Source organism: Antennarius striatus, chromosome 16 (assembly GCF_040054535.1).
Source record: "Antennarius striatus isolate MH-2024 chromosome 16, ASM4005453v1, whole genome shotgun sequence".
NCBI classification, from domain to species: Eukaryota; Metazoa; Chordata; class Actinopteri; order Lophiiformes; family Antennariidae; genus Antennarius; species Antennarius striatus.
In genome coordinates, this window is record NC_090791.1 from 7,375,265 (window position 1) to 7,400,960 (window position 25,696).

At 40.3% G+C, this 25,696-nt stretch overlaps 2 protein-coding genes across 6 annotated transcripts; both read right to left on the minus strand.

The window, feature by feature from the left end:
- Positions 1 to 835: 835 nt before the first annotated feature.
- tefb (TEF transcription factor, PAR bZIP family member b) lies at positions 836 to 9,346 on the minus strand. 2 transcript variants are annotated; one of them, XM_068337957.1, is made up of 4 exons: positions 9,121 to 9,346; positions 4,895 to 5,455; positions 4,363 to 4,565; positions 836 to 3,866 (listed from the first exon to the last, which is right to left on the minus strand). In XM_068337957.1, the coding sequence occupies exons 1-4, from the start codon at positions 9,224 to 9,226 to the stop codon at positions 3,651 to 3,653; spliced, it is 1,086 nt and encodes a 361-aa protein (XP_068194058.1). In that variant the 5' UTR covers positions 9,227 to 9,346; the 3' UTR covers positions 836 to 3,650. The 2 variants fall into 2 exon arrangements, with proteins under 2 accessions (XP_068194058.1, XP_068194057.1); XM_068337956.1 differs by lacking the exon at positions 9,121 to 9,346 and adding an exon at positions 6,042 to 6,537.
- Positions 9,347 to 10,649: 1,303 nt separating this feature from the next.
- Positions 10,650 to 24,517, minus strand: LOC137610254 (zinc finger CCCH domain-containing protein 7B-like). Of its 4 annotated transcripts, none has more exons than XM_068337774.1 (23): positions 24,328 to 24,517; positions 24,010 to 24,188; positions 23,863 to 23,899; positions 22,416 to 22,613; positions 21,509 to 21,691; positions 20,652 to 20,732; positions 18,995 to 19,054; positions 18,337 to 18,388; positions 17,816 to 17,973; positions 16,339 to 16,912; positions 15,932 to 15,978; positions 15,752 to 15,845; positions 15,348 to 15,509; positions 15,023 to 15,237; positions 14,219 to 14,319; positions 13,914 to 14,095; positions 13,411 to 13,496; positions 13,000 to 13,160; positions 12,634 to 12,739; positions 12,436 to 12,544; positions 11,788 to 11,930; positions 11,478 to 11,647; positions 10,650 to 11,374 (listed from the first exon to the last, which is right to left on the minus strand). In XM_068337774.1, exons 2-23 carry the CDS (start codon positions 24,066 to 24,068, stop codon positions 11,194 to 11,196), a joined length of 3,159 nt encoding a protein of 1,052 aa, XP_068193875.1. In that variant the 5' UTR covers positions 24,069 to 24,188; positions 24,328 to 24,517; the 3' UTR covers positions 10,650 to 11,193. The 4 variants fall into 4 exon arrangements, with proteins under 4 accessions (XP_068193875.1, XP_068193873.1, XP_068193871.1 ...); XM_068337772.1 differs by having other exon boundaries at positions 18,307 to 18,388; positions 24,010 to 24,154; positions 24,328 to 24,516; XM_068337770.1 differs by having other exon boundaries at positions 18,307 to 18,388; positions 24,328 to 24,516.
- Positions 24,518 to 25,696: the final 1,179 nt, after the last annotated feature.

A 25,696-nucleotide genomic window follows, 5' to 3' on the forward strand; every position in this document is an offset into this window, starting at 1 on the left:
ACACACTCCTCCTCCCATCCTGCTCTGAAGCTGCTGCTGTTACGCAACGCTGCTCCCCAGTGTGTCGATGTGATCATTACGCAACATCGCTTACTCTTCTGGAATACTGATGAGTAGCAGGAGGCAACAAAGGGGCATTTAATGATGAGACATCTGTAGGAAAACTCATGTTGCGTGCATCACGGATAAAGTTAAGGATTTGAAAGCGTCTGCATCAAACTTGGGGTCTTTCATTATTCCCTTTGTCCTTCAGCACCAGTGTGTCTCCCATTAGAGCTGCAGCAGCTGGTCAAAGACTCAGGCAAGGTCAAACCATGGGTCCATGTCACATGTCATTAAATCTCAATTTATTTCATATGCATGGTACAAGATACAATTATGACATGGTACTGCGGCTGTATGTATCCCACACATGGTTCAGACCATACAAAAACACCAAACGTTCATATAAAAAGAGAAACTAATGCAAAAAACACCACCAAACAAAATCTAAAAAAAATCTTTTCAGTAGACTTAAGTGTTTTTTTCCAGGAGTATGTCTGCTACTGTTAATGATGAGTAAAGACACAGCATCATTGTTGCAAAAGCACCCAAAACCAGCGCCAGGTTCTAAACAGCAGTTAAGAACTTCAAACGTTGCTGATTTGCACCATTTCCGTGTTGAGAAAACGTACGTACCACCTGCAGGTAGAGCTACAAATTCATTTAGAAATGTTGGAATATTCTCATGCATTTGAAAATTTAAATGCTAATTTTGGACAGGTCAGTTAATGCTTTCAATTTACCAACAGCTTGAGTAAGCATTCTGAAGTCACACATGCTGTCACAGACCATCTAAAATCATTTTGAATTTATTTTTTCATCAAACCTTTACAGAAAAAAAACATCTTCAGCTGTAGGATTGATTGCATACAGGGTTTCAGAAGTGCAACAGCCATTACTGTCTGTATAGGTGGCAGATTAATGTACTGTACATCTGCATATTTAAAGCACTGCCAAAATCGTTTTCCCTTCCTGGAGAATTTAGAGCCTGCTAAAACATCACTAAGCATCAAAAAGAGTGATTGCTACATACTGTATGCAGTACTAGAAAACTTTTGATTCATTGTCACTCATCAAATACAATGACGTATCATCAGCAAAACAGCCAACAGTAAGTCTGAAGGTCACCGTGAAATAAAACACATTCCTAGAGAAATGTGTATCGTCAGAAAACTTAAACACAATCCATCAAGAAAATACAAAATCACCAACCGATGAAGTGTATCTAGATATAGATCAATATTTAGTAAATAGAGAACAATCCACACAGTGATCAAAAGATGCTGTTTTCAGCTGATGTTCGCCCCCAAGGTCAAGCACTGGCTGCACGAGGATGGGTGGTGCTGTTATGCAGAACACAGGACATCGTATAGCAAAGATGTTCTGCCTTTTCTTTTGACAAGCCCGTTTACATTACACCACCGACCTACCCGTCCAAAAACATCTAGTTTTCAGTGATGGTTTACAGACATAAGTACACTTGGTGTAAAATATGCAAGAAAAGAAAGACAAGTTTTACTGGGTTTCATGCATTAGGATCCTAGAGTACAGAGGATCTTAACTGGAAGCACAAACGACTTTAGGGCATTTCTATTTAGTATATCATTGAAATTTTACATACGACACCATCACTGAAATAAAACAAGCATTACATAATAATAGATTATTATTGCCACAATTATTTTTCTTCCCATGATTACGGTGATAATGACCACAAGCCGACTCATCACAAAATATGCATCAGCCAAAGACACTTGAGATAAAGAGTCCCATAACAGTCTGTAATGTGTTTTTTTACTAATTTGGACACAGACTTAGCCGCTCTGGCAAAAAAAAAGAATTCAACTCATCAATTAGGATACAAAGATTTTGCCAAATGGGACTAAGCTGCTTCTTTATGTGCTCTGTTTCAACCAAGACCACTTTGTGGCCTTGCTAAATGGTCAACCATTCAAAAGAGAAAGTGTTGGATGAGGTAAATAAGAGTGTGCCCTGTCTTCTGTCTTTATACACATACTGTGTGTATATAGAGAAAATTAAATCCCATAAAACTATAGAAATCTATTTCTTTTTTGAAAACGAATGTTCAAAAGCACAGTTTACCCATTGAATTCCCTGCATTGGTTTCATTACAAGTATTTTTCCTAAAAGGAAATAGAATTATCTGACATAATTGTTGTACATAACAATCAACAGATGAATTATTACCATCAGAATAAATACAGCACTCTTCGACTATTTGGTAAATGTAAGAATAGTATTGGGTTAATAAAGACAGTCAGAATTCCTGTTTCAGGAGATAAAGACCATCAGACAAATTTTTTTTATATTTACAAGAAGCAGTCAACTTTGGGCCTACCTACATCTTTAACACAACAATCCAGCCATCACTACACCATAACCAGGCAGGCAGCGGCTCTAGCGCCCTCTACCTGCAGTGTGCAGTCAAATAAACATCCCAACATGTGAACATACCCCTCCACTGGTGAGGGCCCTGGAGATCATCAGACATATGCCTTCAACAGTCACCTGCAGAAAAAAAAAAACCCCTTTCTACCCCGTTATAAACCAACGGAATCCAAAAATTGGTATCCTTCAAAAGAAAAGAACCTTGTGTGAGGCTCTAAAAGCTGATCTGAGGTCAGTTGGAAAAGGAAAAGTGTAGCTGTAATCTGTGGGCCATGCATGTGTCTCTCCCTACAAGCTACAGCGTCTCTTGTCGTGTTTGTGGTGAATTAAAAGTAAGGTACCCGCCACCACTGGCATCTTCAAATTTAATTTTTTTTTTTAAAGGAAGGAAAAGTGCAAAAATGGATTACACACTTACAGACGTCCATCTCTGTGGTGGATTGAAACTATATATACAAAGTATTTGTGTGCGTAGAGACGTGCATGTACGTAACGATAAGGAAGAACTGTGAATACATTACTCTTAACTGTGACTCCTCCTCTGTTCCTCTGTCGCCCAGAGGCCTTTGCTCTCTTCCTCCTGAGCCACCTCCACCTCCCTTCATCAGGTAGTCATCTGCTCCTCCCCTAACCCTGCCACCATGTCATCAACTTCCTTCTTCTGAGCCTCAGCCAGAGTATTTTAAAAGGAAGCACAGACACAACAGACACTACTATAAGTATGACACAAGGAAATGTAAGGAACGGCAAGTGTACCTTCCTAAATACACAACTTCTTACTCGTGCTTTGGTCCACCAAGTAGTGCCGTGAAATGATTTGTGTCGTTTCTGAACGCGAGTGACGCTTTTGTATCTCTCTGCTTCTTTTCTGATGTCCTGACTGTTAAAACCACCTAGAGATGGACCATGTTTTCCACCTGTAGTTTACCATGGGAGTAACTGCAATCATCTCCTTCCTCTATTGGTGTAGGAGCCAGGCGCTCTCCACAGGCCTTCCTGTGACCACCGCTCCCATCATGCCTCACTGCCTGTCAATGTGAACCCAAAACCCAAAGCTTGGCACAGTGACTGGAGGTCAGCAACGACAACAGTGCAAATTTAGATTCCCTTGATGTTTGTGTCTGTGTTGAATTTTTGCGGGGAGGAAGTTCTGCTTTTTGTTTCGTTGATGCTTTGTTGGTTTTGTTGTCCACGGTTCTTTACAGCGGGCCGTATTTGGCCTCGTATCGGGCCACGATGTTCTTGCAGCGGCCGCAGTCCTTCCGCATCTCGGCCACTTGCTGCCTTAGCGCTGCGTTTTCCCGCTCCAGGAAGGAGGCTCGCACCGTGATCTGGTTCTCCTTCAGCCGGCGTGCATCACGAGAACGCTTGGCGGCCACGTTGTTCTTCTTTCTCCTGGACCAGTATTTCTCATCCTGGAAGAAAGAGTGAAAATTATAATATGTCACAACATCCCCCTATCTTTAATTCCTAACCATAAACTGCCAGTCTGTTTTCAAATACCATAAATTTAACCACGACCTAGAAAATAGTGATGTTAAGGCAGAGATTAACAAATACGTACATTTAAAAATAAATCTGTGGTCATATTGTGCATGTATTACAAAATATATTTTTCCATTTCTGTTTAAAAATCAAATAGTTTTTACGTCCTTAAAGTAAACCCAACAAACTAGTGTGAACCAATTTTACATCTGCAGGAAACAACCGATATTGTCCTGACATCCTCCCATCAATAAAATTTAGAAGCACAAACCTAAAATTCTTACACAAACTTGTTCCATTTCTCCATGTGGTTACTGACTGTCTCAGTAACTACATGGAAGTCTTTTTCCCATGTGGATGATGTCATTCTCTAAATGTAAGCCAATGCCACGTGTTCATGAACCACGTATGACTAAATGAGCTTACCTTCTGCTCGTCAGGAACAAACACTTTCTTTGCCTTCTTGATCATGGGCTGTGGTTTCAGCTCCTCCTCAGAGAACTTATGTTTGCGTGGATTGAACAGCTCTCCTCCGGGAACGCTGGACAGGACCAGATCTGTTGGATCCGGCTGAAAGTTGATGTCCACCTCAATGGTGTCTGGGTCGATGGGGGAGGGCGTGTTGCGTTCTGCAGAGAAAACAAAAGTCAGTTTGGACACAGGAAAGGTTGGACTAATAAAACAGTTCAATTAATTGATCAATATTATTGTGGTAGCCTTGGTTACTTTTCATATAAACTAGACAGTAAATACCAAACATCTGATGCTTTCCACGTGTCTCATTAATAACAGCTTTTCTAATTTCTCATTAAAACTAAGATTTCTTTTAACATTAATTTGGAATTACAGGAAGGAACAATCAATAAAAAACAAAATGTTATTTAAATACATCAGAAAACATTTTTAATTTTATACCCAAAAAATTAAATCCTAAGAAAATCCATCTACTGCCAACCACCTTTCTCAACTTTTATCTTCTCTTTCAGCTCCACTTCTGCAGTTGCCTCCTCAGACACTGACTCTTCCTCTTGCCCTTCGTCTTCCTCCTCCTCCTCCTCCTCCTCCTCCTCTTCTAGTTTAGCTGGTTGTAACTCGGTGACTGTCACTGTTTCCTCAAGATCTGAGGTGACTGCAGCAGGAGCAGAGATAGAGGGGGGGGCTGCTACGCTGGAAACAGAGGCTGCAGCATCAGTAGTAGCAGGGGGCGTGGCAGTAGTAGTGGTACTATCTGTAGCCGTAACCTTGGCGATGGATTTGCCTTTGCCTCCGGTTGAGGATAAGGTTTTCTGCAGTTCCTCCTCCTCCAGGGTCACAGGGATCCCATTCTCCAGGAGAAACTCATCCAGGTCCATGTACTCCAAGTGGAAGGTCTCCCCATCGTAGGGGATGGTCTTATCCCAAATGGCTGGTGTCAAGGAGGCTGATACCCCTCCACCGCCACTTCCTCCACCCGCACTGGCTGCCCCAGCCCCGCCTCCCTCCACCTCCTCGGACGAGCATAGCTTCTCTTTCTCTATTTCTGCATCAAACACAGGAGAGAGGAGTAGTTTGTTAAATGGCTGCATAATTTCAGTCTCTGAGACACATGCACAAACACAGAAACAAACAGTCATAGATGCAAAGGAGCAGGGTGGAAGAGGAGGTTTGACAAAAAAAGGGGATGAAGCCAAAGAGGCTGTCAATAAATTCTGAGAAGATGGGAGTTTGAGGAAAGGCACCAAAACGCAAGGGAGTGCAGGACCTGCTTGTTCCACCCCCCCAAAATACATCGAATAGAGACCAAATCAGACCATATAGATGTGTTCAACGGAAAACTGAGTGTTGTATTTGCCTCTTCTTGTGTTTCAGGTATGAATCTGTTATTTGGGGAGCAGCAGAGCACAGTTAGAACTTTTTGTTCTTTTTTGTTTCCTCAGCCTCAGACGCCCCTGGCTCTGTGCGACATGTGGTACATCCGTCCTAATCCCGCTTCACTAATCCCTCCATCAAAAACATTAATGACATTTCAACAGATTACCTTGAAGATTAAGCACATATGAAAATAATCTACACTCCCATCAAGGCAAAACCATTTCCGTAAAACCGAGCGCTCGTTCGGATCTTACCGTCGTCGCCTTCCTCCAGGATGTTCGGAGGCGGTATGTCCATGATCTTCTTCAAAACGAAAGGACACGACTTCTGCGGAGCGCTACCATTGGACTGAAGCGCCACTGTCACCGCGGCTTTGCCAGGCATTGTTCGCTGCCAAGCTCCGTGCACAAAACAGGACGTTGCCCCGGACGACTAACCACGGACGCGACGGGGAAACAACTGGAAAAGCACCGCAGATCGGATCTAGCTGCACCACCAATGCAGCTTTCAGCTCGATTTTTTTTTCTATATCAAATCTTTTAGATGTATGAACACACTACAGTACAAAGACTCCTTGTTCTGCCTGTCCAATGTGCACGCTTGTCGGATATTCAGGACTCAGATGCCACGCCCCCCTAGTTGATGGGCGATGGTGATTGGTTACGAGTATTGTCCATATGAATGTGCCACTGCATGTACGGCATACACTCCTGTGCATTTTTTTAAATTTAATAGTTCTACGACTGCTCATTGGCTACAAAATTGGAATAATTTATTAGAAAAAACTATTTCATGCAACGTGTAGCTCAGCAATATTATTTTGTTTCATGCAGTGGACTTATTAACATCTTTCCAGTGTAAAATAATGCTGTGTGTGGCACTTGGAGAAAAATGTTGGATGCATCCACAAATAAAAGCAACCAAAAATCTTTAATTTTTTTTCTAAATTAATCTTCGACACAAGTTAAACACAGCTGTCGTTCAAAGTAGCCCCAAAAAATACCGCCGCGAACACAAACAAACACCTTCTGTCGCTCTATTCCACTAGTCGGAGCGATACTCGTGGCCAAACACGTGCCCCCGCCCCCACTCGACTCACGTGAAAGTACAGTCTGCCAAGAGGCGGGGCTTCAGACTTGCACGTGGGCTCCAAGGCGAGCTGGAGCGGGCACGCGCTCCTCATTGAAACAGCTGTCACGAGAAGGAGGTGTGGCGGAACACGTTGTTTACCCAGCAGTCCCAAACACTATTGGTCAAATTTGATTATTAAAATGTACTACAATTCCTTTGTGTTTGAAATACATCTTATAATAATTCGCCTACTTCAAAGCAAATGTTCAAAAAGCAGCGTCATATTTTTGTGGAGTTTGTAGAATTGCTATCAATTACCTCATGTCAAGCGTTCACGGACTACAACAAAAGATCTATCACGTTTCCGTGCACGCGACTCTACACCGCATGAGTCGGCGCGCGCGCGGGCGCGCGTGGCTCCCTCGCGCTCTGTTGCTCGGAGGATGTCGGTGGGAAGGAACACAATGTTCGAACTGCACGGAACGACACCTTCACCTGTAATTTGTTCACAGGTTCACCGGGTTGAGCCGCCGCAGCACCTTCAGAACCCCCCAGCAGACACTTCACGACAAATGGAGTTTACTTACACACACACACACACACACACACACACACACACACACACACACACACACACCCACACACACACATTTGTTTAGTCTGGAATACATTATTTCCCTAAATGTCAGTATAACTGTCATTGCTAACAACAAAGCTTAGTTGATATAGAAATTGTCAATAATAAATTCAGCTGAGGTAGTCGGTTGATTGACAGACAGATAAAGTAAATACTTTATTGATCCCAAAGGAAATGTGGAATTGTATTCCTTGGCAAAATTAATATTTGCGGTTTCTCAAAACCATTACATACTGTACACGTATCATATATATACAGTAGTACAATGAATTATACACCCAGTGTGGACAGAGAGAGATAAATGAGGTAGAATTGACCCCTTGTACAAACTGTACCCAATTACCAGACATAACTAAAATACTGTAGATCTATTTAGGACTTAAAAGTTATCCAGTACAGCAAAATCCTGCTGCTTGTATTTTTGAGTTATCTCATCAATTAATCATTTGTTTTTGAATAAACAAATATAATATGTAATTAAAGTGTGTGTGTGTGTGTATATATATATATATATATACACATATACACACATATATATACATCAGCGATGTTGTTTGGTCTAGAGACAGTGTCCCCGAGGAAAAGACAGGAGACAGAGCTGGAGGTAGCAGAGATGAAGATGCTGAGGTTCTCTCTGGGAGTGACCAGGAAGGATAGGATCAGGAATGAGTACATCAGAGGGACAGCACATGTTATTCAGTTGCAGCTGGGGATTTTTGTTGCATATCTCAAATTCTGCTCATGTGTCTGATAATTGGCTGCTTCAACTTCTGAATGACGACTAATACAATTTTTTTTTAAATCAAGATTGCAAATAATACTTCAGTAAACAGAGAATCCAAAGATTGAACGTTGAACAACAACTTGTAAATACACATGGAACTAATAATTTGTACTTTTATCTCTACAGCATGTGTCTGCTGGTTTTATTGTTTCGATAGAGGTGAAAGAAACTCTAGGATGTTTACTGGGAGGAAGTTAAGAGCATCAAAAGTTTAAGCAAAAGATTGACCACTGAAAGAAAATTATGCTACACAAAACAGAATTAGTTTTATTGGTTTTACATAGTCTAATTGAACCTAATCTTGGCCACTTTAAATTATGTTATAGATTTATGTATAATAATCTATGATATACGGATCATAAATTTAACTTTAGTCAATAAATTTTATAATTTCATAAGTGTCAATAAGTATAAATAAGTTTTACAACTTCCACAGTCTTTGTAATTTGTAATTTCCACATACCCATTTATATTGAAAATATCTGTTTATTGTGTATTTTAGCATTAATGTTGGTTTTCTGTGTTTTGAGTCTGGTTTTTTCACTCTGCATTTCCTTTTAGTGCATCAATCCGGTCTTTCGCACCAATACTGCTGCTTTATTTGCCTTCAGTTGTCCCTTGGGAACACATAAATATTTTTGAATTGAATTGAATTGAATAAATGTTACAATATCCCATCCCATGAATGCAATTGAGTACATGTAATGTTACAAGTGACTATGCGGCATTATTTCAGCGCCTTGAAATTCTCAACATGACTTTGTCTATAAAAACAAGTGCAACTTTTTGACAAGTTTCAAATCGATGGTACTTATTGAAAAAGATTCGAAAATATTCTTACCATCGTCATCGAAGGCCGGGATGGAAAATGGATAGTCTGCCAGATATTTAATGAGATCGGGAATATCGCTCCTTTCCCCAAAGATGATCTGGTTCGCCATCGACATGATGAATGTGCTGCTGTCTGAGAGTCGTGTCTACCTGAAGAGAAACCTTTACGCTATCACGGTGAGCGCAGTTACTTTTAAACAACTTTAGAGCGGCTCACGTCACGGGGATGTCTACATGTGTCCTAACAACTTGTAAGAAGTAGGGCACCGGAGCCACACCCCCGGAGCACGGTCATTGGATTACACTGGAACCTGACCTGTCAGTCACCGTGTACAGCCAATAGCAAAGCTGGAGGCGGGCCTTAAGAACGGTAAACACAACATCCGTCTGTCAGGCGGCACATTTCGCCGCCACGCTCGGCTACACGTGCCGCTCAGACGCTGCTGGAAGCCAGGTGTGGACGGACGCCACGCCACCTAGTGACGAGTTTTAGTAGTACACGAAAACGTGAAAATAAATTGTAGCCACGCACAGGGGTGAACAAAACAGTTGCAATACCACACAAAAGCCATGGATTCGTAATGTTCCTACTTCAAGATTTTAGATAATCATAATAATAATAATAATCAAAGCAGTAGGCTGAGCTAAAGCCTTTTTTTTTGTTATACTCAAATCTATAAAGACACATCATAAGCTTGTGTTTTTGTAAGAAAATACTCGCTGTCAGTTAAGTGAAGTACATCATTTACTCCCATCTGTAGTGGACTTCATGTATAAGCTAACTAGTGCTGTCAGGCGATTAAAATATTAATCTAATTGATTACAGGATTTGTAATTAATCTAATTAATCACATTTTAATGTCAAACCTGCTAAAGCCCCCCAGATAAAGAATTTGAATTCTAGGACATTACAAAATTGTAGTGCATGACTAATCAATAGAATACACCATGAAGAAAAGACTTTTCACACTCCGAGGGATGTCCTGGCGAGAGCGGATCTCGATCCACTGATGGCTGGGCGAGCCGTCTTCAAGACTATTGCTCTACCGCTGAGCCACTGCCGCCGCAATAGCACCAAATTTGTCCTTTTAATAAATAAACTTTCTGCCCAAAGGTCAGCATGAGCTTGACTCGCGCTCTTTGTCGCATCCATCTCTGTTCAGTCACCCTGCTTTTGACTAGTGGCGCAGGTACGAAGTGACGTCACTGCAGTCTACGGGTCCCTCAATAAGCCAAATTTAAAATGGTTGCAGCGTAATTAATTAATCTAATTCACGCGTTAAAGTGACAGCCCTAAAACCAACCCATAATTTAAATACTCAAGTACAACTACTTTAGACTTGTGCCTAAGTCAAGTTGAAGAAAGGTACATGGAGCATTTGATCAACACTGCTGGTTCATGAAAATGACTTCAAATCCAAATACCCCATGATAATTTTATTACTATTTTACTATAGCTATTGTATCTGGATATTAAAACCCATGTCACATAAACAGAAAAATGTACAACAGTATTTGTACACTTGGAAGCCAAATAACTCACTTCATAAAGGTTTATTGCCAAAACACAGAAATTGTCAGCTGTTTGCAAAAAAACAATGTGACACAAGAACCTTACAAGTAACTCATTATAACTGACTACTTATTCTATAGAGCATGTATTGTTTTCAATGTATATCATTGTGAACCAGAAAGACATTAAACAGAGCAAATCAGAACTGATCATGACAAGTTTTCTTAATTTTGTAGGTTGAAATTTTTTGAATTACAGTAATGAGAAATATTTCTCAATCAGAAAATCCATTAGGACTCTTCAAACAAACAAAAACTATAAAACTCAACAGTTTGTGTGAAGATCACATGTTCACACAATGGGTTGTTCAATGGTTTGATTCAATCTTTTATAATAATGGTATATTAGAGAATGTAAATGCACATGCCCAATACTTCTGTCTTGGGCATGTGCATTTACTGGCAAATATCTGCTACCACTTCTTAGATCCTGCTGCTGTATTTTGGTTTAAACAACAGATTTGTCAGGCACAAACAGCTGGTTCTGTGAGAAAAAAAAAATAGTAAAAAGTCAGTCGTGAAGAAGAAAGTTGTACTTCCCAAAGTTAACCTCTTCAGGCATAACGAGCATGTCCTCCCTGGCTTTGGCCAGCTTCTGTCGCAGGAAATCCCGTCTTTGAATCCACTCATCCAACTCCTCTGGACAGTGAGCAAAGTCACAGCTCACACCATCAGGACAGCCACCATCAGACCTGTCCAACACAGGCAGAGTGGATATTTCTCATTATTACCTGCCAATAAAACACTTTTATACTGTCATTAATTCACCTCATAATGAAAAAAAAAAAATCTTACCTAGGGCAGAGTTTGAAGAACCAGCCAGGAAAACGATAGCTCCACGTCAGAGCTTCTTCTTCTCCCTGACAGTTGAAAAGTCGGTCTTTATGCTTCTCAGTGGAAATGTGCTTCTGCCACTGCCGCTCACTGTTACTGTGCTTACCACACAGATGACAGTAGAAGCCACTCTACAATATGAAAAGGGAGCAAATTATCTTCTCGCAGATATGAATTCAGTAAAAAATACACTTGTAAGTGATAGTTTGGTCCAGAGCTGTAATTTTTTGGGTCTGTGAATTTCATCAATTTTGAATAAAAGCAAACCCACTGTTGGTTCAGCGTTGTCAGTTGGCATAATGATTTCCTTTTGAACTTCTTCTGGGGCAGGTTGGTTGAGCGCGGCTCCATCTGCTGGGCGATTATGGGTCCTTGATGTCAACCACATGTCATAAACCTGCTGCATTTCCACCACTACAGGAACGAACACGAACATGGAAAGGGTTCAAGATGATCACAAGGAGGCAGTCAAAGCAAGAAATAAATAAATTCAGCCCCAGCTTGTTATTACTTTACGTTAACTGAACACCAGAACATATTCCGGTCATCCTTCACTTCAAGCAGACTAGGACCACTCACCCCAGTATAAAATGTATTTGAAAACCTGTACTCATCCATCTGAGGGCTGATGCATAACGAAATATTAAGGGGAACAAATGTGATTTACCAACAGTGAGAAAAAGGGAAGGGTGGCATCCTGTACTGTGATGGGGACGGACGAGAAGCAGATGTACGGATGAAAAAATGATAGCACAGTTGTAATGGTGCAACTTGAAACAACCTCAATGAAGATATCCAAAATCATGCCTTTAAATTTCATTTTAATGTAAAAAAAAATATCAAAAAACTAAGCTTGGACAAGTTAAAAATCAATATCATTGGTTTTGTTTTATAGAAACACAAATGCTTTAAAACTCACAGTTATTATTCTTCATATATGTCCACATCTCCTTCTCCTCTTGGCTGTGAGCAAACGTGCATTTTCCAGTGTAGTTACATTTTTTTTTCTCCAAAATCTGGAAACAGATCTGTCAGGAAGAGACATAATTTCCCAATGAGCAGCACAAGCAACAGAGAATATCTGAGGTCTTCTTGGATGAGACTAGAGCACACCTACATCATAATGAGCAGGGAAGTTCTTAACATGTGGCAGTGGTCGCACTGGAACCCATTTATTATTCTTTAAAGACTCCACCAGGAGTAGCCATCTGTCTTTAGTCCACCTGAAGAAGAAGAGAGTCCGAAAATAAGAACCCGGACTCAAACAAGAGGTTGGAATTAGATGGATGATTTTGGCCTCTTGACAGTTTCCGTTTGAGATATGAATAACACTTTAATTTCCACCTGTTACCCATAATTACTAAGATTTAGTAATATCACACAATATGGCCATATCTATACACTTATATCTGTGGAAACAAATGATCAAATTCACTATTCACTTCCTGCTTAAGAATTATAGAAATAAATGAGATCCTCTTACTTGTGTCTGGCCTTGGCGCTGCAATACTGTAGGATTTTGTCTGGTTCACTATTCCGGCCGTCCTGCCAGCACTGAGCACAAACAAACTTCATCTTCATGTTGAGGCGCTTCGATACTCCTTCCACTCCTTTTGGTTTACTGCCCCCACCCCCTGAACCAGGCTGTTTAAAGTAAGAAATGTCAGTTGGTCAGTAATAAAAAACTTTAATGAAAGTGTGTCTCTAGCTATGAAAAGAACACACAATTAATATTTATATGGTAAATATGACACAAACTATAATAATTAACAATAATAATAAATAATAATAGACATGAAGGATTCTCAACTAGTTAGCCATAATAAAAAAGGCAGGCTGGTCTTCATGCTAGTTTAAATACATATACACAAATGCTATAAAAAGGGTTTCTTACTCTATTTCTCTTATGTTTGCCTGAAGGTTGCTCCTCGTTCTCATAATACTTTATGGATACGTTCACAATCTCATCAGGGTTGATACCTGTAAAGACAAACACATGGAAATAACGTCACTACTTCGGAGATACACTCTGGGGCATGGCTACTTCCTGGTTTATACCTGAAAAATTAAAATGGAAAACTGGTAAAGCGTGACAATTATCCTTTTGACAACAGTTAATATTTTTGGATTGAATAATTTAAACAGCCCTTAAATCAATAATAGTAATAATAATAATAATAATAACAGTATTATTGTTATTAATAATAGTATTTTTTCCCACTTGAATCTTACACCTCCATTACATTTGTTTTGTGCAAATGATCCTCTTTTAATAAGCACACATTTTTAACATCTCACATCACTGAAGCTTGAACTTCTTTGGCGGAATATTCAGATTCAAGTAAACAAATTCAATTCAGACATGTGATTCTAGTGTTTTCAGAGACGTGTCTGCACCAGTGTCTCGCTGCACCCTCCAGGTCTTTAGCTCTATGACGGAGTGGGCATAACAGCAGCTGTCCTCTCTCTGACAGCCGAAGCGGACGGCTTGGTGGCACAGATCAAAGTTGCACAGGAGCCTCAGAGGACGGACCTTGCTGTATTTTGTACTAGGAGTCTTCACCATAAACGCCAAACACCTTACAGCCACAGAGACAGGAAACAAAATGTGTTTAAGATGGACAGACGGCAAAGTATAACACACATTAGCAGCATGTGAGTGAAATGATGAAGTTTGCTCATGAGACTGTAAACACACTCACTTATTGGCATCAAAGTTGTGGCGAGCATCCAAGTTGGAGCAGATGGTGTGACGGACTTTGCAGCGCTCACTGATGATTCTGGGCTTATGGTCAAAACATTCCTGTGAGAAAGACAAGAAGAAGAAAACAACAGGACAGGAAGGAGAAAACACACAGTTTGAGATGAAGAGGGCGAGTGTGTACCTCAAACATCAACACACATCTGAACATACTTATTGATATTTATGTGATTTACTTGGATTGTGTGTGTGTATTAATGAGGTCAACAGTGTTAACTGGACTACTATAAGCATGATTTTACTGGTTTATTGGGAGGTATTTATAACTCACTAACTCAATGAATGCATAATATAAAAACTGACATGAAGGCACAAAGACGTGAACATTTGCAGAAAACAACATATCAGTTATGTATTTTATTTATTATTTTTATAATATTAATAAAATATTATGTCCGTTTCTGCTGTATATATTGCTACATTTATTGATTTTAATTGAAGGTCAGATTGCATCCAAAAATGAGGAATGGGATTCACAAATCTTTGTTACTACGCAGTCACAGTTTTGTTATTACTCAAAAAGTCATACAGATTCCTATATTATTTTCACAAGTTGCAATTTTTAGAATTTCCATGTGTTAATTGTTGTTCTAAATTCCTAATTTACTTTTAAGAATTGAATTAGCAAACAGCAAAGAATAAAATGGAAATCAAACTATTGCTTAACAATAATTATTAGAAATAAACAGTTATGATTCAATAAAACAAAGTGATCAACTCCTGTAAACTGTGTGAGTGCACTGACCTGACAGAGGAACAAGAACAGGCCTTTGTGCTCCTGTATGAGCCGTATGATGCTGATCACTGGGTCCAGTTTGACAGCTGCGGTTTCAAACAGCAGATTTCTGTCCAGCGTTCCTTTCCTCTCTTCAGTCCAGACATCTATCTCCAGCCGGTTGTAGGCAAACGTGCAGTCTTCTCCATACTTACAGAGGCCCAGATCCCCAGAGTTCACAATCTCTGACACAGAATAAAACGGACGATGCCCATGAACACACTTCCTCCTTTACCTGAACAATAACAGGAAGAGCTCCTGATACAAACGATCCACTCAGAATTGATATTCTTACCGTTGCAGAGCACAAAGGGCCCATTGAAGGAAGTCCGTTTGGGGATTGGCCGTACTCTGGTCCACTCTGAAGGATGCCCTATTTTCCGTCGACATAACAGAATGTCTCGCTTGCAGCTGTGAACCAGATCTGGCTTGTGAGTAAAGGAATAAATCCCTTTACCTGATAAAACAAGGAATTAAGATCGTCAAAAGAACAGACAGCAGGAGCGAATGTTCTTTTTTATAGAGACCACTGGAATATTATGAGCAGATTGATCCGGGCTTGAATTTTAACCTCTTCAAACGTCACAAGAAGGGCTTGCATACAAGCTACAACAAGGAGCATGAAAACGGCATGAACCAGTAGCGTGATATGATTCCAACTAACACTTGGCTTCAGGCAGAGCTGCTCTGTTCTCATACCTTTCTGAGGGAAACAGGTGGAACAGGCCTGCAGAAACTCATGGGTGGAGGACAGCGGGTTAGCGACTGCAACATGCCCTTGATTGTTCTTCTCCTTTGCCAAGATAAAGAATATAGGATTTTGTCAATACTAACAAACAGACATAGAGCAGGTACCAGAACCCAGATGATTATTCTCACTTTGACGTTATTCTTTGGAGCTGTGTTGCTATGAGAACCTGTAGTACCTGAGGATCAATGATGAAAAATGAAGCAACAGTTAAAGGTACTTATAAATTGTACAGACATCCTGATAAAAGTCAGCATTAATATAAAATGATAATTCAAGTCTGTTATCTTTATATTTTGTTTATTCTTATTTCCCATTGAACCTGTATCACATATTTCTCAGTTTCTTTGTAACTGAGCTAAACACACGCTAAACGTTGACATAATGTTCTCTTAAATACTGAATTACTTCATCCAAGCTTTTAAAATCATTCAACTGAACTTTGACGCACATTAGGCTGGGTGTTGAACCTTAACCAAACATTAATCTAAAGGACAGTCCTCCTGCTTTACCAAAAATCACCATAAGTCATAGTTACCAGTTGAGCTGAAATCATCAAGCGAGTCCAGGCCTTTTTTCTCCATGGAGGATTCTAGCAAAGCCACAACATCTCCAGCTGAGGGGAATGAGTCCAGAGCATCAAGTGAGTCGAGCTGCTCCACAGAAGCTTCAGCGTTAATCCCGTCTAGATGAGGGACCGTCTCCAGGAGATCAAGACCATTGAGCAAATGACGGCACTTTTCCCCAGTGTCCAGCTGGGGTTTAGACTCATACTTAGCAGAACCATCAGCAGCACTTGAGGGCATATCAGAGAAGTCATCCAGAGCATCAAGGCCATCCAGAGTGTCCAGCTCCAAAGAGCCAAACACCAAGTTTGGACCGCCTCTAGTACCCCCACTCCTGGAGTTGGAGATGTCATCTAAACAATCCAGCAGAGCTGTTGTGCTGCTTTGACCAGCATCTGAAAAGAAGTCCAAGGCGTTTATGTGGCCAACAGACGAGTTGAAGAAGGCTGGAGGCAACTGGGGTGTTGGGGGGGGCAGGACAGGAGGAGCTACAGGCGTACAAGTGGACGCAGTGCTGGAGACTGAGAACGCCGGCTGGATGTGGGTCTGGAAAACAAAGTAGAAGAAGCTTGTGCAGGGAAAAAATGGCTTTTAATGGTATTGTTTCAAGAAGATATAATAATCCAGTTGTTCTCTCCCCAACCTGCAGGCAGCCAACATTTACAACAAACTAATGAAGAAAGAAGAATGACTGTCTTATCTAGTTCCAGATGTTTCTCTCAAAAATTGTTCAAGAAAAAAAAAGACAAATATTGATATTGAGCTGAATTGATCACGTAGGCATTAAAGAGCAATACTAATGTTTTTGAAATGTCTGCTCTCATGTCAGCATGCCTTTACTTATCTACTAACGACAGCTGCCTTTACTGCCCTCAAGTGGCCAAAAACTGAAACTACAGTGCGCCCTTGCTACCCGCGGTTAATGCGTTCCAGGAACCACTCGCAAATAATGAAATTCCGTGATATTGTGACAAACTATTTATTTTATTATTCAAGCTAATTAAACCCTCCCCATGCTGATATTAAACCACCTTCTATTTGTATTACCTTTTCCCACACTCTTATAAATTGTTTAAAGCGTTTTTAACTATTTCTTTAATACATGGAAGTGCACTGCGTTCCATGAGTCTCGGAACGCAGCGCACTTCCGGATGCTGTCAGCCAATAGAATGTGGGTATGGTATCACATGACTACCTACTAAAAATCTGCGATGAGGCAAGGCCGGGCATCTTGAAGCATTAATGCGTGAAGATTTACTGTATTTCTATTTTCCAAAAATTAAATAAGCAAACATGCTCATTATGCGTTTTGTAGGTCTCTGTTTGTTTTATTATTATTATATTATACATTATTATATTATGGACATTAATGGCTGGCTTGCTCTTCAGACCTCCCATCTAAGTAACATCAGCCGAGTTAGGTTATTGATAACAAATCTTTTGATTTACCTCGGCTGACTCCAGTTCAGCAGGGAAGCAGTCCAGCAGGCTGTCGATGTCGTCTCCCATCAGCTCCAATTCGTCACAAACAGCCACTAAGTCAGGAACTGAGGAGGAGACCAGATCTGTGAAGGGAATGGAGGACTGAGGAATGCCAGCGGGCGCCGCTGAAAGGACACAAGACAGGAAGGAGAGAATTTATTTAGATCATTGTGAAAAATAATTTTTAACAAATTTTGAAGTTCATGAGGCGAATCTTGACCCCTGCAAACGTTCTCCCAAATGTTGCACTGGTGGGTGTAATGTTACTGAACTTAAAATGATAAAAACAAAAATACCCCTGCATTCTTAAAATCCTTTAGAAAGATGTAAAAGAGTCACACAAACACACCTGCACCTCTTTACAAATATAATACTGAATGTATTTGATGAAGGTCCCCACTTCCCATGAAGATAGTGAAATAATGCTCTATAACACACACACACACACACACACACACCTGATAGTGCAGTCTGAATTTTCACCACACCTAGTGCAAGGTCACTCAAAGGAATCGTACCCTCACCCAGATGGTCAGGCAACTAGAAACAAGAGGAAAAATAAATATTTGACATAAAATCAAAAATTATAAAATCAGTGTCTGATAAGAGGATTAAAAGTTAGAATAAAGTGAGTAAATGTCCCTCCTGTGACATTTACTCACTGTCAGCTCACAGCTTTTCTTATTCAAGAAATGAAAATGTGGTTGTCAGAAAAGGTTGTGATTTGGAATTTTGTAGAAATCGTACGATCTTGTAGGAATTCTTATACGTCAGGTCATACGGGGATCAACGTTAACAGATGATGTGGATCATTTAATGGTGTGTGAGTAAAATACTGTGCTCTATGCGAAACCTTGTTACTGCTTGTAAAACCATATATTAACCATTGTCTTAATCCCAATGTCTGGTTGAGACAATTTATGATGTAATCTAAATTCTTTACTTTCACTTAAGTTCACATACATTTGTCATTAATGATGAGACATACATGAATTGTCCAGTAATTCACTCTCCTGCAGGTTAGAGATGATAAAATTACAATTACATAACAGAATCTTGGTTTTTAAAGTCTTTATTCTCGCTTCAGTATTACTGTTTGTCTCCTTATTTATTCAAAAGACATTTGTCCAGGACAACGAGACTTACCTTGATGGCTTCAGCAGTCGTGTTTATATTCGTCACATCTGTTGTGATCAGTGTTTGCTCCTGGTGAAGAAAACAAGAGGGAATGACAGTCAGCAGGATGGGAACCAAGTACGGACAACGTGGCACCACGACTGCATTAATTTGACAAGATTATGATAAATATCATCACTTGAATGAAAGCACTGAGCTGTCAGACTTCTCTTTGCTTAACATAACATCAGGATAGATAGATAGATAGATAGATAGATAGATAGATAGATAGATAGATAGATAGATAGATAGATAGATAGATAGATAGATAGATAGATAGATAGATAGATAGATAGATAGATAGATAGATAGATAGATAGATAGATAGATATATACTTTAATGATCCCAAGGGAAATTCAGGTGACATCTGCTCGCAAGAGATACAATAAATACAATAAATACACACATGACAGAAAGTATAAGTAACATTATATACATGCTGTTACATAATTATAACAACAGGAAAAAGAATAGCCTAAAATAAAAGGAAGGAAGCATAGGCACATGGGAGAAGAAGAGAAGAAAGAGCTTTGGGAGTCGATGAAGTGTGATGAGTAACACGTGAATGAGCCGAGCTGTGAACTGATTAAGGACCCCCACAAAGTGTCCCACAGTGCATCCACAGTGCGTCCCAGGCCCCCCACGTCTATCCCTTCTCACCCGACCGTGATGACCCTGCGGCTTCAGACCCCCTCCTCCTGAGAGAGTGGTTGTGCCCCCTGATGGCACGAGGCACAAAGGAGGTCCTGAGTCTCTCAGTGGAGGAGCTTGGTGACAGCAGTCTGCCACTGAAGGAGCTCCTCTGCTGGGTGATGGTGGTGTGCAGGGGGTGGGTGGGTTTACCCAGGATCGACCTAAACCTGGACATAGTCCTCCTCTCTAGGACAGTCTGTATCGAGTCCAGATCCTGACCGATCACAGAGCTAGCCCTCCGGATGAGCCTGTGGATTCTCTCTGTGTCCCGTTTCCTGGCACCACCACCCCAACACACAATGGCGTGAAACAGCACACTGGACACAATGGACTGGTAGAACAGTCTGAGCAGATTAGAGCTGACGTTGAAGGAGGCCAGCCTCCTCAAGAAGTACAACCTACTCTGACCCTTCTTGTATACACAGTCCAGGTTGTGCGACCAGTCCAGTCTACTGTCCAGCTGCAGCCCCAGGTACTTATAAGTCCCCACAACGTCCACCTCCTTACCCCCGATGACTACTGGCTGTGGGGAGGGTGGTGCCCGCCGGAAATCCAGCACCATCTCCTTGGTTTTGGAGATGTTCAGCTGGTGGTGGTGGATGTTACCTGTAGCTTCCTTGATTGGTTGATAATGTTCATCAGCTTAAATTTAAAGCCTAAGGAGGTGAAGCGAAGCGGCGCCTCCAACAGCAGTGAACTCAGTGTTATGTTATGCTTCAATTTTTGGGACCAAAGCAAAGCCCACTATATTTCATAAATTATCAATGTGATATGATGCTGTTTTTAAGTCATTTAACTCAAATACAATCATATATCAGTGTGATACAAGATGCCATCCCATCTGACCTCCACAGAGCTGCAGACGACAACAGCAGCATCGCTCTTTGGTTAACCTCCGTGAGACAAAAGGTGGACGGCCATCATCTTACTAACCTTTGTGCCCACGTAGGGTTTTCGATACTTTAGTCCCAGATGGAAGGCCAACTCCTGTGCGAGTTCATTCACCTGTTTGTCCTGTCAATAGTAAAACACACCCGTCATCTGGCGGCGATATATACGTATTCCATAAATGAGCCTAAAGCAGTTCAAATTAATCAAAACTAGACAGAAAACGTGACAACCTTCACGGATATGATGAGATGGCTACAGCTAAACTAGCAGCTAGCAACATGCTAACACGATACTGAAGGCTAAAAAGGTTAAAAAGGCATCAATACCATCTAAAGTTAGCATGTTAGATCTATGATCTTACTCACACTGGCCTTCTCCCTCGTCTTTCTATCTTATCCGGTTCCTGACAGTACAAAAGTTAAAATTTGACTTTGACCTAGTTTTCTCAAGGTCAAGGTCATCTTCTCATTTTCATCCCCTTTGCTGCCCGAGTAATGTGCTTTTTGTTTCATCTTTCTATCTGCAACGATTGCAGAGACATTTGGTGGACTAACGAACACACAAACACTGACAATTAGAATACAATGTAATTATATAATGTAATTATAATTATTAATGCTGGAAGAAATATTAATGTGCACTTCATGGTAATCCATCCACTATATGACAGATTTATTGATGTGTTTTAATCTGAATAAAAGTGATGGAGCAAAAGAAAAGCACTGCTTTACCCAGATCTACGATACTAGAGCGACTAAAAAACAAAAGTGGACTTTGTGACCTTTATGTTTATCAAAATAATATTTCCAAAGCCAAAAAGAAGCCTTTAAACTCAAATAAAGTCAAGCCACATTCACATTCAGGCTTCAATCTAAAGCGTTTATATTTCATATTATTACATTTATATTGTCTCCATCCTTTACCATACGACAGATGAGCAGACACTGTGTGGTGCAGTCGTAGGCCTCCTTGTACATCCCCAGGTCCTTCAAACAGAGAGCCTTCCTGTACAGAGCCCGGCGGCTCTCGCTACACAATTCCAGAGCTCTTTCACAGTCCTGCACAGCTTGATGGTATTCCCCCTGTCAGACAACGAGATGAGCGTGAAAAAAAAAGTTAAAATCAGTAGCATGATGATGAGATGATTGGTCACATCGGATGAGGATACTGGAAACTGCAGGCCGACGTTTATGGCAATACGTAACACTATGGAGCACAAATGTCAGCATCATCCTGTGCGCATTTATCTTGAATTGACTATACAGCTAGATTCACTCCAGTTCACCCACATAAACCTTCACCTTCCCTTAACCCAGCGCTCATAAATCTCCCTCCATGATTTGCCATGTGGGCGGTGAAGGTCAGGCTTCTGATTTATTCATTCTAGGTGTGTTTTCCACATTGGTAGTAGTGATAGTAATAAAAAAAACCTACAAAGATTCTTTTCTAGTCATGCATGAAGGAAGACCAGCAGAATGAATCATCATGCAAACATGTCTGTTAAACAAACTATGGTATAAATAGTCATTAATTTCATAAGGAGACTTACAGACATGTTTTCAGCATGACTCATTTTGTTAGGGTGAGGGGTTAAGGTTACTAAAGTAAAAAAAATATTATAATGTACATTATTACATAAATTACACACAGTCTATCTATTTGCATATATTATGTTTTAGTGCAGTGAATAATGTCAAGGTTTAGGCTTTGATTGAGACGAAAAGTCTATATTTGGGTTTTTTTATCAGGTTTTAACACTATATGTTTAAATTAACATATTGCAGCAAAACAGAAACTGTGTCTCACCATACTGTGGTAGGCAGCAGCCCGGTTGATATAAAGACTTTCTAGCAAAACTTCAGAGATGTGGAGATCATCTTCCGAGGCATAACTGGAGACACTCAAGCCCTCAGTGAATTGTCCCACCGCCTGCAGCCACTCCTTCTCCTTGAACAGAGCATTCCCCTCATCAAGCAAGTTACACACCAACTGTGTCAGGAAGCCCTTGGAAGAAAGAAAGAAAGAAAGAAAGAAGGGAGTAAGATGAGTATCATACTCTGACCTTGAGCAAGTCCTAATTCTTACTCCAGGCCTGAATTCTGCTATATTTCCAGTTATAACATTCTTCAGATACCAGTCGCTTCAAACATTCATCCTGTTCATATGAGGCCAAACAGCCATTTATTTAGGAAAGCAGTGACAAAAAGAAAGAATCTACAGGACGACGAGACTGTAACTCTGAAGGGTCAATGTGCTATAAGCTAAATGCTAATGGTGCTGTGAAGAATGTTTATGCCATTAATCTTCATTTAGTGTGTTAACATGTACTAAATAGTTCTAAAAAGAGCTAAGGTCAATACATTTTTATCGTCAACAAGTCTTTATATTGGACTAATAAATAAAAACCTTGATCTGATGAAGTCAATGAAATAAACTCTTTGTTTTCAGTCATCAAAATAATTTTAAGGGAGATGTACCGTAAATCTGTATACATTCCATAAGAACATTAAATGAAAAGTAAATTTCACAGCAATAGATGAAATAATTCTGTCTATCAGATGGAGCCCAGCACACATGACCATCTGTGTAGTCATGCGGGTAGGACAACTAAAAATAAAGTAGGTGTGTTTCATGGAGGCATCGAGTAAGAAATTCTCTTTGTTTCCTGTTTGAGTAGGAACACATTTTTCACAAAAGTCACCTTTTAATAATCACAACAAATCATCAAAACACACCAAATCATCAAAACCAAGCTGAGATAAAGAGAATAAAATGATTTCAAAGTCCAATTTGTTATGAGTTTCTTTATCCCAACACCACACGATTTTAAATTCAATTGATCAAATCATTTTAGTGGGATTAACTTATTTAAACATCTCACAGTAACTGACTTTGACCAACTTTTATTGTTCATATGACGATTGAGGATTATTTTCGTATTACTATTTGTTTTTGGATGTGAATTCCTTTTTGGGTGAATCTCTTTTGGATTTTGTGTGAGTGTGATGATTTTATAATTTGTTTTTTGTGACTAAAAATGGTTTTAAAAATCGAAAACTTAAAATGTAAGTCAATGTAATGTAAAATAAATGTAACTACAACTTACTTAAATGTTTTACTCAGTTGAAAACATTACTTGTTTTAATATTAAACCATTGGCTCTACATGAACACTGCCTCCAAACACTGAATAAGCGAGTAAACTAAAATATGAGGCCAGAAACAACAGAAGATGTGTGGATGGTAGCTGGTACCTGGTATCCCTCTGGGTCCGGATAAGGCAGGGATGACCTGGAACACAAGATGAGACCGGTGAGCCCTTCAGAACAGGTGTGAAACCGATCAGACTCAGTGTGGCCCCCACATTCTGCTCTGGGGCCACAGGAGAACCAAAATCTTACCGAATGAACTCCAGAGATTGTTGTATCTGCTGCCCTCGTCTCTGTCTTGCAGGATCCATGGTTCGATTGTCGGGGTGAGACTCACCATGTGTGCGTCCTTCTCACACTCGGTGCCTACAGAACATGGCTGGTGCACACACACTTCCTGTGGAACCAGTCAGTTGAACCAGTTCAACTGACTGGTTCATGATTCAAGACAAGACATTTTCGTCTGACACAGATGGCTGATAAATAACACACACACACACACACACACACACACACACACACACACACACACACACACACACACACACACACACACACACACACACTTACCTGATGGAGTGAGGAAGTTCATTGAATAAAAGTTTTACAGTGATTTAGTTTGTGTCCAGGGAGGGAAATAAACTCTCGGTACTCGATTCTGATCGGTGACCGGAGGAGGAGGAGGAGGAAGAGGAGGAGGAGGAGGAAGAGGAGGCAGGACGTGGTTCTCAGACGGTTTAGGTTTCGATTTCCAATAACTCTAGCTCGTTCTGAACCAGCCCCATCCTCCTCTTCTTCTTCTTTGCTTTCTATTTCTACTTCTACTTCTTCTTTGCTTTTTTTTTTATTATTAGTGCAAGACCAACTTTCAGAGCACATCGCCACCCAAAGGATCCGGTTTCCACTAGAACAGGAAAATATTTTATTAATTCATGCATTACTGTTTGTCTCCTCTCTGAAAGTCCAAACCCACATTTATCTTTCATTGTAATCCATTTCTGACAGTAGATCTGTCCCATGATCCCACATTTACCCTAAACATGCTACAGGACAGCAGAAAAAAACAACAACAATTGAATCACATTCCCAATAAATGTATCTACCAGTTATCATTTCTGTGATTCTCCATTTTTAACTCTGTCCACCATTGCTGACAAAATGTGCGTCAATAGCCAATCTTACAATGGGCTGTTGTAAGATAACATATTCATTAACTGAAGGAAAATATAATTAAATATATTCTCAGGTTTTGTATTGACTTTGTATTTCATCTAATAATGATATAGTTAAATACATTGTGTAATGGGCATCCACCGTTTAGTGGTGGACGCCGGCTGTGTAATTTGTTTGGCTCTTTGTTGTAGGTGGAGACACTGGAGACTGGTACTGGAGACTGGTATGTGAGACTGGTACTGGTGACTGGTATGTGAGACTGGTACTGGTGACTGACACTGGAGAACCAAATAAGGGAAAACAACCAGCCAGAGAACAGACACGATGCATATGTGTTAATGTATAGCGGCTCATCCTTAAGGTGGAGCCTGGAGACGGGCATAATAAATATCTGAGGTTATCTGGAATGTGTTGTTCCTGCCCTTTGTCACGGTTCAGACAACACCAGATTTTGTGTTAGGGACAGAGAACCCAGATCTGCTTAGAAATATTGTATTAGGATTAAAAAAATACACATTTGATAAACGAGACGGTTTGTTTCTTGTTCTTCCTTCCGGTTTTGAACACGCACAACTGCTCTGGGTGGACTCTGGGATAAAAGTCCGTTTACCTAACATAACTCAGCATATTCCTTAGCTCAGGGGGTATTTCACAATCTTGCATTTGTGGTATTCATAGTTGTCTCAAAAACAACAACAAAAAATCATCAGAGTGACCAAATCCTGGAAATCTTTAAGTTTCTTCTCTATAGATCCAAACATTTCTT